The sequence below is a fragment of the Anser anser genome, assembly GCF_964211835.1.
Source record: "Anser anser genome assembly, chromosome: 1".
Lineage (NCBI taxonomy): Eukaryota > Metazoa > Chordata > Aves > Anseriformes > Anatidae > Anser > Anser anser.
Window position 1 is genome coordinate 201417139 of NC_139720.1, and position 16948 is coordinate 201434086.

General features: G+C 37.7%; 1 protein-coding gene across 3 annotated transcripts in view; it reads left to right on the top strand.

Moving 5' to 3' along the window:
* SLC36A4 (solute carrier family 36 member 4) overlaps positions 1-16948 on the top strand; it is an 84266-nt gene that overhangs the window by 35263 nt on the left and 32055 nt on the right. For all 3 annotated transcript variants that reach the window (XM_083816371.1, XM_083816372.1, XM_083816373.1), the window contains 2 exons: positions 3096-3265; positions 8609-8778. In XM_083816371.1, the coding sequence (XP_083672497.1) occupies positions 3096-3265; positions 8609-8778 (340 nt within the window). The remainder of the gene's footprint in view (positions 1-3095; positions 3266-8608; positions 8779-16948) is intronic.

Genomic DNA, 16948 nt, shown 5'->3' on the forward strand with positions numbered 1-16948 from the left:
ATGTGTGGTGGTAGATTAGCCAGGTTGTTTCAAAGATTAGCTGATGCTGCTTTGCCAGTAAATTACAGGTAGTTTTGAGTTAATCGTTTGGTGGATTAAGGGGAGATGGATTTCTTCTAAACTTACTTTCCGTTAAATTCAGAAACCAAACGTCGATGGTTACTGAAGGAATCAAGTCTTAAGGTCTAAGGAAGATGATAGTAGCAGCATGTGCCCATGTCTCAGAAATTATAGGAATATCTCACTGAAACAGGTGACAGGAAAAGATGGAAAATTTATCAGTAGAGGAGAGAGAAAAATGATGGAAAAAAAGAATTTTTGAAAATGATAGGTTTTGGTTTAAAAACTAATTTCGTAGGTGTTTAGAGCTATGACAGAGGACTAGTGTGGACTGGGGGAGAAAGACCGTGAAGAGACAGAGCATGGAAATCATAAGCAGAGAAAAATCCTCTCAAAATAAATCCCCCAGACTCTGAAACTTAACTCTTTTTCTGGATCTCATGGTTCTGTGTTTTGCCTCTGGTGACCTTGCTTGGGAGGGAAGATTATTCACCACACTTTTCCCTCAACGTAGTATTTCACATCACTAGGTTGTGCAATGGTAATATATTTGGTGATTTTTTATAGGTCTGAAGAGTGTGGAAGGCATTGGACTAGGCTGATAATGCTGCCTGTTAGAGCAGAGGTGGTTGTTTGAATAGCATAGAGCAGCATCGAAGTCTCGGTGTGAGATACTGAATTAATGCAACGTCTCTCTTGAGAGAATATGTTCCGATGCCAGTATTGGACAGATAGAGAAAACAGGAGGTGTGTTTGTGTTCTTTCAAAGCCATTCAATCATCTAATTAGGGTTTTAGCTTTTTAAGAAAATAATTTAAAATAATATGAGAATGAAATTAATTTCTGGCTCCCGAAAAAAGGACAAGAAAAGTGTTCAGCTTTGGTGTTCCAAAAGAAAGCAAAAAAACCCTAGAAAGAGCTTTACCTCTACGGCTGTCAGTTAAAAATATTAGGCTACGTGAAGTCATTGCAACTGGGACTATACAGGCACTGAAGGAAATTCAGAATGAGAAATCTCTCCAGCAGCTGCCCAGCAGTGGTATAGAAAGAACAAGCCCTAGCTCATGTCACACCTTCTTGAACTTCTGTCTTGTTTTCTGGACAGGGAGTGGAAGATATTCTACAATAAGCATTATATATATGTGAAATGTTATTACTGATCATACTTATTTAATAAAATCTGTTGTCTTGGACTGCTCAGTCATGTAAATGTCTTTTTTCTTTGAATGTTCTTTAGAATGGCCATAGCCAGCGTTTGTCATAAATATACGATATTGTGCTATTTAATTGAAGGTGTAGCCAAAAAGGAAGCAGTTTCTTTCTTTCTTGTATTTTTTTATGAGTAGCCTGCCAAAAAATCAGCACGGCTTTTTTTTTTGTTTTGTCTGAAAGAAGGCATCATAATGAACAGTCCAGTGGTGCCAGTAAAAGGTCTTAGATTTGAGCTCCCTCTGACAGTGAAGCCACAGGATTTTTTTTTTCCCCATTAGTAGTCTCCTACAGATTGCTTTTGCTGCCCTTCAGAGGGGCAGACAATCCTCAGGATCTCTTTCCTGCCAGCAGTCCTGGTGGGAAACCCCCAGGTTTTTCATGCCTGGTATATGTGTCTGAGTTCAGTGCCCTTCTGCCAGGAACATAGGAAACGAATGCTGAAGACTCTGGAAATCAAATCTCAGGGCCTGAGAACTTATTAAGAGTCTCCTCATATCTGTAAGCTGAGCAAGGAATTACCATGAAAGCTCTGCAGGGATGATGGAGCTTGGAATAAGGTCTTACTGTAACAATTTATGCTTATTGGGACTCCTGGAAGCTGTAGAACATGGCAGAACTTAGTCAGAAAATATTTATAAATTGCATTTATAACCATCAGAGTGTATGCACCAAATGAGTATATCTATTACTTGTTCAGGCCCAAATGCTACCCGTTGATTCTTTGTTTCAGAATGTTTTGTAGCAAGTCAAGAATGGGAAATTTCCAAATTAAGGGGAAATTACATGGAATTTACATTCTTCAAGGTTCTTAATAAGGTGTTATGTTAAAACAATCTAATCCCAGCTGAGGACAAAAGAATCTGTCCGTCCTACCTGGCAGTAAATTTAATACTTGTAGCCATGTGTCTGCATACCTTCAGTCTGCGTCTTCATTAAGACATCAAAGGCTCTGTTACACTGATGAAACTCAAGGTGAGAGCAGCAGCACTATTTGCCACTTACTCTGATCTCGTTGCTTGGATTTCCTGCCCTGACTTGAAATTCTGTGTTGGTGACTACAAGGTTCTGTTGGAGCTTGCTAAACACATTTTTCTGTACTCTATATAATATATGTGAAAGGAATTTCTCCAACAGGCTGCAGGCAGTAATGGTTGCAGTGCCTATTTCCTCGCTTTGAAGTGATGGTAAGCCCAGCAAGCTCTCTTGGCTACAGTTCAGGCTCAGAGCACCCATGCTACATTTAGGAAAAGCACTGCTTAGTATGCCTGGCCACACCCGTGTCAGCAAAATGAATACGAGCACTAAGAGCACAGTTCCATATTCGTGGAGTTCATGGGCTCAGCTTCCCCTCCAGGGAGAGCTAACTGCTCAGCTTGCGTGTTAACCACCTGCGTGATAGGTTTGTCTGTGATGGAGACTGACAGTGCAGACCTTCCTCATAAAAACTGGGGAATTACTCTGGGATTCTGAGCATAATCCTTTGCAAAAAATTAATGGTACTCACGTTGCATATGCGTTTTCATCCAGGCACCATAATTTTCTCTTGTTAGTTTTCCTAACCTATGAATACGGCTTCATATTTTCAAAATGATGCTGTTTTCCAACCATTTCTTGGTTGGTGCTCTTCAGTAATTGACTGAGCATTTCTATATGGTATATAAAACACTGTGATCTTCCAGGCTGTAAAACATTATTGTAGAGTAGTCTTATTTATTAATAACAACCCCTAAAATTTCAGAAAATGACTTTGAAAGGAAGAAGAAAAACATTCTTATTCTGTACCGTGAGGACATAAAATGTAACTGCTCTCCCTCTGTTTCCAGGTACTGCCATTGGAAAACAGAATGAAGGACACCACGCGGTTCCCACAGGCACTGAACATCGGCATGGGGATAGTTATGACCTTGTATATCTCACTAGCCACCCTGGGGTATCTGCGCTTTGGGGATGAAATCAAAGGCAGCATCACTTTAAACCTGCCACAAGATAAGTGGTAAGTGAGAATGTGGCTTTAAAATCCTTAATCTAGAAGGCAAAAAAAAAAGATTGCATGTGAAGTGTTGTTCAATGCATCTCTGCTTCCCTGCTTACAATTGATAGGTGCTCAGACTTTTAAAATTACACTGTACATACTATCTCTGTGCCTTCTAAGGCTTAACAGTGACCCTAGTCAGCAATTGCTTGCACATTAGAAGGAATTGAGCATGATCAGATCAACGACTGTTGTAGCAGAGGATTCCATCTCCAGCAGGAGCTAGTTCCCGGGGTATAGAAGGATGATACCTACAGTTTGCATATACAGTATATTATATTTCTGAAACCAGCTAGTTTTAAAGTGGATATCCTGATATAGTGACCTTTTTTTTAGAGGAATGACTGAGTTTAGAAGGTAAACAACTGGAATAGAAGACATCAAAGCTGAATAGGTTCATAGTTTAGACACAAGTTTGTGTATAATGTATTAAAATGGCTTCCTATCAGGAAAATGAAGCTTATACTTGCCAGTGTCTTGGGGTTATAATTTTTATTTAGCTTTTTTTTTTTTTAAATGCTATGGGAGCTCCACATGTCACATGCTGAAGTGCTAAAGACTTCCATCTGGTTAGCATTTTTTGTTCTGTATCCATCTATGGATGCATGCATATGGTAGGTATTAAAGTCACTGTGCTGTTTTAATATTTTTCAAAAGTTTTGTTCAATTGCCTGACTGATTTCAGTGAAAAATACATGAAATGATAATAAAATGTCTTGAAAGATTAATGTTTTTTTTTTCTGTTTGCTAGGATTCCCATTAATCGTTTGTTTTTTTGTTTAGTTGGTTGGGTTTTTGCTTTATTTTGTTTGAGTTGTTCTGTTTTTTGAGGCGTATTGCTTATGATATATATTCAATTGTGAACTTTAATTCAGCAGACATATACATTAAAAAAAAAACAGAAGTCTTCAAACACTTACTGCATCCCTTTATGTCTATGTGATGCATCTGAAAGGGAAAATACTTCCATTTATGATATTACACGGTATTGTTCATAATTGATAAAATTAGTGGAAAGTTTGTTTTAAATGGTAGCTCTGGATTCCTGTGTCAAAGCCCAAGGCAGCAGGCAGGTCCCTTCGATAGCTCAGCTGGTAGAGCGGAGGACTGTAGAGGCACCACCCGTGGGAATCCTTAGGTCGCTGGTTCGATTCCGGCTCGAAGGAGACACCATCCTTTTAAAGGTTGGACGTGGTGCTGAGGGACATGGTTTAGTGGGTGACATTGGCGGTAGGGGGATGGTTGGACCAGATGATCATGGAAGTCTTTTCCGACCCTCATGATTCAATGGTACGATTCAATGATGATATATGCTGCTAAAAGAGAAGAAGAGGAAGGTAGAATAAAGTCGCTCACTGTCTTTCTCTGTTGCATTTTGTTGAGCTCATGCAAACAGGATGAGGTTTATTAGCTGCTGTCTAAGTTCAAATATGAATTTTCAAAGAGCTGTTGGCTACGGTGCAGATGTGATGATAAGATGACATTTATCCTGATGCCTTTGTAGACCTAATGCAAAGAAAGAGATAATAAAAGAGATGGAAACTGGTGCTCTGTAAGGTGGGGAATTGGCATTATAAGTTAATAACCTCAGAGCAGTTGCTCAGAGCACATATGTAGAGATAACAAATAGTCTGTTTTCCTCTCGCCCTGGATGGTACCCCAGAGCACCACCCAGAATTAGGAGAAGCAGCTCAGTGGTACACCCGTGGATTATGATGCACGATGCCATCTATAGCTTTGCGGTACTGAGGGTCTACTTGAAACAGTATTGCTGAGCAAATACGTGCAATTAGCTGTGCTATCAAAACAAATTTCCAGTCATCCATAGGTCAGTATTTTGTTATTTGGTCCTCACATAAAAAGCCAGTAAATGGCGGGATTGGACTAAAGAGATGCAAGGAGCAGACAAGTTTTCACAAGAAAGTAATTGTACAAAAGAGCCTGGGATGTAGCTAAGCAATGAAATTTGGCTTATGTGTTTAACATTCCAGCTGGGCAATCCCTGTTCTACAAATAAGTCTTTCCTGATAAATAAAAATAAAATTCTGCTGCTGGTTATTTTTTTTTTTTTTCATAAAAGAATTGATCAGAAGGCATATACAGACCCTAGACCAGTTAAGTCCTTAAGTTTAACTTAAACAGAGGACTGCTCCTACTGCAAAAATAATAAAGTCAGAGCCTTGGGATAAGAGACTTGCTCCAGTTCTAATTTAGAAAGTGTTTTGGAGAACAAACTGTTGGTCAGCATAATGTCTTAATTAGAATACGTTGAAAATTGGCTTTATGAAAATAGAGTGGTTTTCAGCTCTTTTTTTTTCCTTAACAACAACAACTTTATAAAAACATTCTATTTTACTACATCAAATATTTTTTCTTTCTTGCATCCAGTTATTTATCTGGTTTGGAATACATTTGTAATGGTGTTGCATATCCTTAGAATTATGCAGAAGAACTAGTTTCCAATTTTCACATTAAGAGGTTCAACAAAATCTAAAATGTGGACTTAGGAGAGGCAGACCTTTTTTTAACTTCTTCTAGCACATATAAATGATTTAACATTTTTAAGGGAGCTATCTTTTCCTGATTGGAATATAGTAGCAAATTATCAGTGAAGTTAATTTAATAATATGAACAAATATTTCCTAATTTGAACAATTTGAATCCTTGTAGAGCTAAAAAATTTGTGTCTTGGAGACACTTGCTTTGAACTACGGTGCTTTAAAGCTTTGAATCCTGTTTTTGAATTTCTATTATTATTATTATTATTGTAAAGTTTTGGGGTGATGTGAAACCTGAGGATTAAAGGCTAATTGGGGTTAGCTGATAAGTTTTTTTTTTATTGTTAACTGGCTAATATGCATCCAAGCTTATGGAATCTGGACAGTGAGGCAGGGCTGATAGAAATGGGCCACTCTGTTTTGTCCTCTGAATTACTGCGCTGCTGAGCAACCAAAAAGAAGTGAATTACAAAAGCAGTGGCTCCTAAATTATCTATATTGCTTTACATGGGGACTTAATGGTGCAGTAGTTTTTTCAATCCCATTAAATATGCCTTTAGGACTTTATGGAGCTCTGTGCAGTGATGGTCAAATTTTTCATACAAATAGTTCAGGACCTGTTAGCCAAAATACAGTGTATTTTTCTTCTTTCCTCATATATACACTTTTAATTACTTCTGTATTTGTTCAGCTAATTAATTCTTTTTTTCTTGTAAGCAGTCTTTTGGTATTGTCAAAAATCAAAAGAAAACCCGAACTCTCCTGTAGATGTGAGGGGAGAAGCACAGAAATTTGGGCCATCAGGGCTATTAAAGCTCAGCTGCATTCCTTGCTCAAAACCATGCCAGTATACCAAAACCATTACTGTGTTTAGCACATCCGTCAAAATGCTGAATGATGGAGACTGTAACCTCGCAGGTAGTCATCTGTGACAGCATTTCACTGTTCTCTTCTCTTTGAAGGCCATTTCCAATACTGAACTAAGCCTCACTTGCAGCTGTTTAATCCTGCTATTATTTCTTTTGTTTGGACATGGAGGACAGCGTGCCAACCTTGTACAGCAATCTTTTAAGTATCCGAAGATCTTTGTTATAACTTCCATCAGCGTTATCTTTTCTAGACTACACAGTCCTCATCTACAAACTTTCCCAATAGGTCATGTTCTCTAAACCTCTAATTAGTCACATTATTGTTCTCAAATAACCTACATATTTTTTAAGTGCAGTTTTATCAAACCAGGGCTTACTTAGTGCTGAACACTTCACGTGTGTTTTGGGTATTCTTCCTTACAAACATGAGATATTGTGAATAAGGTAAATATAACAGCAGTGCTGTTTGTTACCCACCCACTATTTCTGAAGGTTTCATTTCAATTTAAGTGTAAAGACTTATACGTCTCCTTATGGAATCATAACCTATTTTTTTTCCAAATATTTTTTCCAGTTTTTGAAGGTCATTCTGAATTTGAAGCCCATCTGTTCATATGCTTGCTGGCAGCTGTGTATGGTTACTACCCAGAGCTGTGTGATAAATATTCTTTATCAGGGCTTTCCTTAATAAAAGCATTGATTTGTAAGAACTGCAATGCAGATTTGGGAGGAAGAACATTGCAGTTTTCCACTTCTGATGCTGAACCTCATATTATAGCTTAGAACAAGCTCTAATTGCATCAAGGAGATGTAATTACCTTGCTTAGGGCTCACTGTATATGTATAAGCTGTTGTTTGCCATTCCCAGTCAAGTTTATTTTATTAATGCTTGCAAGGCTCCTGATTAGTTATTAGGTTTACAGACAGGTTAGAATACAAGAATAGAAATGTCAAGGTCATAAGCTACCTCAGAAGGTTTTTATTTAAAAAAAATAAATTAAAACATTTACTTTGATCAAACTAATTTTCTTTTCCGTAGTAACATATGCTGTCAATCCGCTACTGGCATACGTTTGGCACAGCTTGGAACAGTAGAACTTGGTACCCCTTTGTGTTGCTATAAACCCTATGAAATCCTGTGACAGATGATACTCTGATACAAAACAGAGTTTTTTTCCTACATTATTGACTCTCAATATCAGGGCCATTACTTACACTTCCACCAGCTCATAATATATGACACAATACTAAGCCAAACTTCCTCACTGTTATTTCTCTTTTCTGACATGGCACGATAATTTAATAGTGTTCTGTATCTAGTGAGTCTGAAGAGGAGGTTGTAGACAGCAAGAAAATTTCATTTACGGATATTTTCCAGCCTTAGGAGGTATTTTTTCAAATCTTAATAAATAACATTTCCTGAGATGTCCTCTCCCCAGCGTGAAAATTCTTTTTAGGAACACTCTGTCTACAACGTCCAGTTATTGTACTTGTCGTGTATTTTTTTGATATACACTTTTAGAAAAAAACCACTGTCATTAACCAAGAATAGCCCTGGGGAGGTAAATTATAGCCACTTTACCAGTGCATTTAGTTGACAACTTGACAACTGTGGAGATTTTTTTGGTAAAACTTACAATGAAGAGAAAAAAATACATTGAAGAGAAAATGCATATATTTTGTTAGGCCTTAAAGCTTGTTAAATATGGTGAACTTAGATAAGGAATCTGATAAGATTCCTTAGATAAGGAATCCTGATAAGGATTCCTTAAGGAGATAAGGAATCTGGATGTAATTAAAAGTATGAGGGTTTACTTACTTAACTATTAATGAATTCTCAAATTCATACGTTACAAAATTACTTAAAGGGAAAAAAAAGAGATATTTTTAATGAAGAATTTGCAACTTACCTGAATGTGTGTAAATGTTTTGAACAGGTTGTATCAGTCTGTAAAAATTCTGTACTCCTTTGGGATTTTTGTGACCTATTCGATCCAGTACTACGTTCCTGCAGAGATCCTCATTCCAGCTGTTACCTCCAAAGTGGAGCAGAAGTGGAAGTTACCCTGTGAACTTGTGGTGAGAACATTATTAGTCTGCTCGACCTGTAAGTATGTACAGAATACCCATAAAAAGCTTGCTCTTGTGTGTTGCTGAGGCCTGCTTATTTTGTTACATATTTGCTGGAGGCTAGCAAATCTGATTTTTTTTTTCAACGATTCAGTATGTTTTGATTTTCATGAACATGTGAATCTAATGCTGTATTATATTTTAAGTGCACCGTTCTTAGTAGGTGAGACCAACAATTTGACAACCAAGTATCTTCCAACAACAACACTCTGCCAATAATAAGCTGCCAATGTGAAAATATTTTTTTTAGAATAACTTTTCAAAGAAATACACATGGCTATTTCATGTCAACATTTCTCTATGTGATCTGCAGTACGTGCTGCTCACAGAGAAATCCTTTCTCTGCTTTGTCAGCCTCAGGATTAAGCCTACGGTGTGCCACCCTGTGTCCATTAAATATCCCTGGCAAATATAGATGTTTGATCAGAGTTCATGGAGGGCCACTTAACTTTCATAGATAGTGCTCTAAAGTAGTTTTGCATCTCTGCCCTCGGTGTCTGTAATTTTTTTTGCCCCCTATTCTTCCCATCCTTCCTATTGCATCTGTGCTTCTGTCACATCTAGTCTAAGTACTGGAGACAGCAGTAGTCATCAGCAGTGCTCACTGAATGGTGAGCCTGGTCTCATTCATGTCAACCTTCCTGAACTGAGGAGGAAGTTAGTTCTTTCTTACAGCTTCCATCAAAAGTGCTGAATAACATTTGAAGCTTTTCTCAGAAGTGTTATAAAAAATTGTTTCCAGTAAAAGTTCATGACTCCACCATTTTTACTAAAACCAGATGCTTACTTCAAAAAGAACCAAAATCTCCAGTTAATCAAAAAATGCTAAACCTTGTTTTTCAGAGGAGAAAATGTTGATAGGAAAGGCAAATTCAGGCTTTCATTCTGTTCTCTTGGTGAACACTAAGCAGTGGTTAATGTACTGGGCAGCATCTAATAATTCTGTTGTCTAAGGAACCTGAACGTCCAGTGAGACCTTCTTAAAGTCAAGCCTGTTGAGAGAAGCTGTTTAATGTTGGTGCAATTTAATTACTGCAATAAGCAAAGGGAAATGCCATTGTTCTAATAACGTGTTGCTCTGAAAACACATCTGCTATGTGAAATACATTAAAAAAATGTGAAAACTTTCTTGAATAAGGAGCTGCGGATTTCCTGAAGCAAGATATAGCCTATATCATACTTAGTGTTCATGGTGTGTAGTGGAACTTTTAAAATTTTAAGATTGAGGATAGATGAATAGCTCCTGTAATACTTGAGAGACACCTTGATCAAAATGCTTCAAGCTCCAAAATGTTTTTTAGTGTCTTTCCACCCCAATAAACTCCCTGGTCTTAACTATATCTTGGTGTCCTGTAGCCCTCAACTTCCACTCATTACCTATTGCTCTTTATGTGTCCCTTACAGCTTTCCCTGATAAAGATAGCACAATGTATTTAAAAAGCTAAACCACTTGCAGATCTAAACAGTTGTTTACAGATGTAGGTTTTGAGAGTTTGTAGGTAAAGGATGCTTTCAGAGGTGCAAGCAAAGCGTGTGGTGAATAGGTTTAAAAGTACATGTGTCTATTTGACTTGGGGAAAATTGTGAATGACTCCATGATATTTAGCCCTAGGTTTTTTGTTTGTTTGTTCGTGTTGGTTTTTTTTTTTTTCTTTTCAAGTTTATTATTGAGCTCTGTTATTAATGGGTAATCTGGGAAGGCAAAACTGGGGAACAATCTTAAAGAAAAGGAAGTAAAAAAAAGAAAATGAATTAACTTTAAAATCTGGAAGAGGATTCTGTGAAAGGTGAGAAGAAATAGGAGCAAATAAGCATGGGGTAATCTTATGAGCTAGACTTGGAAATGGAGTGGTTGTCTTTGGGTATAATTAACTACAGTTGGGTAAATTGGGACAGGAAGAATCCAATAAAGCATGGATGGTGGTGGGTCCCTTTCTCCCAGAAGTATGTAGGCATCTATTCTTTTTCTCTTCTTATTTTTATTTTCAGACAGTTGTCCGTTGTGATTTTTTCAGGTACTTGATTGTTTCATTACAAGGAAGCAGCTAATAGTCTTTCTTTTTTGAAGACAAAATAAATACTTTAAAATGATTAAATATAATGTGGGTGCTGTATCTTTATTTCGTTTAAAAAATATGCAAAATTGGACCTAATTTTTGTCAATGAATCTTATCTGCAATGCCATTCTGTAAAATGGACCTGCTACAGTTGTTACTGGGATATCTGAAAGTATTGAATTGTTTACTGCAAGGCACTGAAATGTACGACTGAAAACTTACTTTTACATGTTTTATATTTACCAGCCTGTTGTAGGGTCTGTTGTGTTTATCCTAGCTGGCATTTCATTTTTTACCAAGTGGCTCATACAGATTCTGTGCAGGCTACTGCCTATAATTCTGTTTCCACCAGCAATATTGTGTGTAAGCTCCCATGCGTACACTCCCCTTCTGCTTCCCATCCTTCACTGAATTTCACTTTCATTGAATTCTGGTTTTAAACCAAAACTGATTTAAATAATGCTTCACTTTCACTAAATGCAGAACATGGTTCCTAAAAAGGTTCAGGAAGTGTTTCTGTATTTAAAAAACAAACAAACAAAAAACCCTTTGAAATTGAATTTTAGAAGAGAATTCAGTGATACATCAGTCTCATGTCGGTGACAGAAGCTGTTGTAATGTCTGGACCACTCAGAGGTTATGCACTGATGAAACGGACTCTGCCTGCTTAAAAATATATATGTATATGTATATATATATCTAAACAGAGAAACTTCAGCTGTGTTACTAATAACACACTAGCCTCTTAAGAGCAGATTTGAAAAATCAGTCAGCCTTTCATTATTGTTAATTTTAGGGGGGAGAGGGGGCTGAATTTCTCAAATAAAAATCAATGAGGTCATGGTTTTATTATTGCAGTATATCATAAAATTTGCTAGGGAAAATCATACTCTGAAGGTTTTTTTCTTTGGTCTGGTGAGGTTTGTAAGAAAGGAAGAACTTGACAAATTACTAGAGAGGCAGTGTGCATCCAAAAAATTTCCTTTTGCTTATGGTTTTTCATTATTTAGTTGATCACTTTGTGACACCTACTACTGGAGGAGGATGGTCACAAACGTGCTTTGTGTTTTTAGATTCATTTGTTCTATTTCCTCTGCTCATGCTTCACAAAAGAGACCTTATCTGAAGTGTGCAACATACACTTCACCCCTGATGTGGCCCATCTGAACCAAACCTTCAAGCTTGGGACAGGGAAGGAATGCACCCAGCTGCTGGGAAGTGCATGGCTGGTTGGATATTGGTCACTCTGGGAGCAGGTCATTCTTTCCTCCTTGCAAACTGAGCAGCTCCTGATGAACAGTGAGATCACCTTGACTCTCTTTCTAGACAGAATTGGTAATTAAAGCTGTTTAATAAAAGTCTTTTTTTTTTTTTTTTAAACCATATCAGAAAGGAAGTTATAAATTGATTTAAAAACAATTTTAGCTGTAGCTATCTGAAATTTCAGATCTGTTCTTAGAAGCATGTTTGAGACAGACACTATTATTCAAGATAAAAGCAAATACTGAGGAGTATTTTTGCTGGGAGAGTGTCAAAGGCATACTTTTCCTTTAGTTAAAATACTTTCTTTTGCTTTTTGAATGATGACACAGTGAGTGCAAGTGACTTGGCAGGCTTTGTTCCCTACTGCTTTTCTCCTTTTTTCCAACTTAGTTTAGTGTGAAAATAGTATCTTTAGAATTGCATGGGTAAAAATGCAAGTCAGATACTCTTGAATTTAAATAATTTAAAGATTTCCACTTCATTTGATATTGAACTCTTCTCTCCATTTCATTTGCAAGAGATGTACACCTCCTCACTTAGATGAGCACCTTGTGCACTGGCAGGCTCTGGAGGGATGAGCTGGACTTCAGGTGAAAGTCCTGAGTGGAGTTGGAAACTAGATTTGGTCGCTGTTGAAAGCAGGTGGGCGCTGGTTGTGTGGATAGGTAGGCAGGAATATGACTGAAAGCTGGGCTAAGCATCACTGCAGTGGGGTGAAGATAGAAATTAAGAACAAATACAGAGGTAGTGGGATGAGAGCCCACACAGGACTGGAGAGCACTGAGAGCAAATATGAGGGCACAGTGTTGTGTGGATTGCCCTCACCTCATGCCTGGAAGGTCATCATGTGCCTAAGGATCTCCAGAAGCTGCCTGCATTGCAGCCCCTGCCTGGAGACTTGCCAGCTGTTGTCCTTTGGTAAGTCAGTTCAGCTCACCCCTGATAGTTCAGGGACACTTCTTGTAAGACGTAAGAGGACAGAAAATCTATCTGATCGTGTTCAGATTGTACAACTGCACCCATCTAGTTTCAGGAGGTTCTGTTGCCGTTTCATTTGTATTTTTGCTTGAAGTGTAAATGTTTTTCATTTATTTTTCTCTTTGAAATATTTGCTGCGGTGGAATTTTTATAATGTGAAAGTGTTCCTGGTGATTTTACATCTTTAAAATGCATCACGAAGATAGCTTGGGTCTGTGTTTGCTGTATCTGCTTGGATAAAAGTTGGGCTCCCTGCCCAAATCTTGCCATGGTTTGGCTGAGCTTCTTACTTGATGGGATTGCTGCTACTGGACATTGGGACTGACCATATGAGTGTGAAGTCTTTTCGTTTGTTTCTGAAAAATCTGGACTATCCTGGCTGAATTTTAAAAAGCTCTGTAATTCTTTTTAGTATCTCTACATAGAGCTGTGTAACTTTTGAGAGACCAGTTTGTCTGGAAGAACAAGACAAAAACCTTCTACCCATATGAGTCCTGTGTAGTGAATGGCTTGAAATGAGTTGCTGTTGTATCATGAAAGTATTTTACTCTTCCATTCTTACCTGGTGCTAAAATCATGGTAATTCTGGAAGGGGGCAGTCTGGAGAAGTTTTGTTGAGCCTAACCAGTTCTTTCTCTTGTATTAGTAACTTGAAAATAAGCTGAGCTCACAGATAGGAGACCTTGAGATCATCTGCTTCAACTGCCAAGCATTAGTCAATATTGACGCTAACTAGCATCAAACTTATTAACTTCTTTTGATACCTCTCTGTTGCAATTGTGATTAATAAATTTAGGATAGAGCAAATATACATGTTTTTTGATGAATGTAAAGGTAAATTTGTTGCCTAATGTCTAGCAAAGTCTTAATCCTGTGTTACCTTGGAAGAGTATTAAAGATTAAACTGTGCTTGCTGGAGGTGCTGGAAGAATTGCAAGAAAGTGAAGTATTGAGAAAACAGTTTTCATCTGGGTCATAGTATTACAGAATATCCTGAGTTGGAAGAGACCCACAAAGATCATGGAGTCCAACTCCTGGCTCTACACAGCACCACCCAAAAATCAGACCCTATGTCTCAGAGCGTTGTCCAAATGCTTCTTGAACTCTCTCAGGCTCAGTGCCATGATCACTGCCCTGGGGAGCCTGTCCCAGTGCCCGACAACCCTCTGGGTGAAGAACCTTTTCCTAACATTGAGCCTGAACCTCCCTTGTCGTAGCTTCATGCTGGTCCCTTGGTCAATGGTGGCAGCAAATCCATGAAGTGAAGGAATAAAATAGAGAAGAAAATTTAAGCAGTACTTAGTTTTTAAAGAATAAGTTGCTCTTGATTTATTTATTTCTAGACAGTAGTAAAATATTTTTTTTGTGAATTGATAAAAGCTGCTGAAGAGCATCAGCAAATAGAATGGGTAAAGCTGGAGTTGAGAGGGAATATCTTTCATCCATATAAGAAATAAAGATATATATATATATTTGTATGTATGGCTTAATTTAGGGCTATATTCCAGAAGCCATGGTGCACCTATAAAAATGACAATGAAGAAATACTGCATGTGAATATGGATGTGGAGATATTGGTGGAATTGTCAGCTGTTTTGATTGTTAGCTTGAAATGAAACAAATTTGAATGGCTGATCCAGCTGAGCATAAACTGAGCTGTTAGAGAGCTTTGTCCATTAAAAAATTAGCCTGAGCTTGCTGTGTAATTTTACTAAGCATATAAATTAATTATTCAGTTGAATTTATCAGTTGTGCTTGTCTAAATATTTCCCAATTTTAACTCCACTTGGTTTTAAAAAAGAGCAGTTCTCAGTGCAAAACAGCTAGGCAAAAGATAACATGATGTTCAGCAGATCTGTTACACCATTTAATGGCATGGTGCCAATAAAATATTTAGAGTAGCTGAAGCATAAGTAAAATGGAAGAATTTTAAGATCTATATATACATATTAATTTAAAATACTTTAGTTACTTAAGCTACAGTAACACTTAGTGTGAAGTGCAGGTTGAAAATCCGTGATGCCATCTACATCATAAAACTAAGTGATGGTCTGTGCTCTAAAGGTTTTAGGTGATACATGGCATAAGGTGCAAGGTGCGACATGAGTTGAGAGTCATCTTTTTTAACATAAAATAATAAAATGGTCTGGCTTGCAAGGGACCCTTAAAGATCACCTTGTTCCAGCCCCACTGCCACGGGCAAGGACATCATTTACTATCTCAGGTTGCTCAAAGCTCCATCCAACCTGGCCTTGAACACCTCCAGGGATGGGGCATCCACAGCTTCTCTGGGCAGCCTGTGCCAGGGCCTCACATCTGTTCTGTAGACCTCTGCACCTGAAATGGTCATCCTAGCTAGACTCCTTATAAGCAAGGAAGAACACAATTCATTTGATCTATTTTAGATATTTCCTTTTGGATGAGTTGAATTGGGCCAAAGAAGTGATTCTTTCTTTCTTTGGTCTGTTGAAAGGTGAGAAATGTATCCAGCATTTGTTGTGATGAATCTTTCTCAGGAAGACGAAGAAACAACGCTGAATATCGTGCTCAGTTACTGGCAGTTCAATCCTGTCTTCCTTATCTAGCAATAATTTTAAAAAGCATCGAGCCTACTTTTGTCTTTTGTTCCACTTCATATTTCCCATCTGTGTGTTTACAAATAAAATGAAATGGTGATATGTCCTAATAACAAATATATATATATATATATATATATATATATATAAAGTTCTTTAGCAGGAACTGCCGATCAAAACTCAACTTTTTTAACATATTCATTACTTTGTTATTTTGGCCCATTGGTTTATATGCATAGTATGATTCAGAAGGGAATTTAATTTATGAGGTGCCTTCTTTAACAGGAGCCAGTGATTTTCTGTCACGTTCATTGAGTGGAGTGGCTATTTCTCCATGTATTCCTTGCCCGTTTCACATCTGTCCAGCAGGACTTGAAATCTCTGTAAGATACAAGAATTCCACAGGGTGAAATCAGGGAAAAGGCAGGTGGAAAAGCACCCCTTTCCTAGCACTTAGTTCAGAGGCAACAGGTAATGGTGCTTGACATTGTCAAAAATCTCCCCATTATTTTCAGGAAAGTGACATATGTTTTTCTTCCCCCATTTTGATATGCAACAACACAGAGTTGAAAAGGTGTATTGTGTTAATCGGAATACCAAAAGTGATAGGATATCATGATATGCTTACTTTGTTGATCTGAATGCAGTATTACTGAATATTTATCTGCACTTTTTCACTTGCTAGGGTCCCACAGTGTGGAGATAGTGATAACAAGCCACATTCATGTACAGTTGAAGAGCAGTATCACAAGTGATATCCCATTTACTTTTTAATCCTTCTGTTTTCAAAATGATGTTCAAGGATTCATCTGTTTGATGTTCTTTCCTGTTGCTGTGCATCAAAAAAAAATAAATCTAAATAATCCCTAATGTAGGAGTATAGAGCTGCAGAGTTTGGGAGACGCTTGAACATGGAAGAATGGTAATGAATAATTTGGAGTCATTGCTTTATCATTACTGTTAATCGCTTATTGGCTTTGAGGCAGTATGTACGTCTGCAATGACTTGTAGCAGACTTGAAGGGTTGTGAACTTACTTGCTCACGGAGCTGAACTTGTGAATCAGTAGGAAAGCTAACACCCATGAGGCTGCTGATTGACAAGTTATTTCCTTAACTGCAAGTGCACTGTATGGATTCCTCCCTGCTTATACCTATAGTTGGCATATCCATTGGCAGTGTTGTTGCTTTGCTGGCGTAATTGCTCATGGGATCATGCTGTGAAATAGCTCAGGGAACTGATCTGGCCTAAAAGCGTCCTCATTTTTTTTCCCC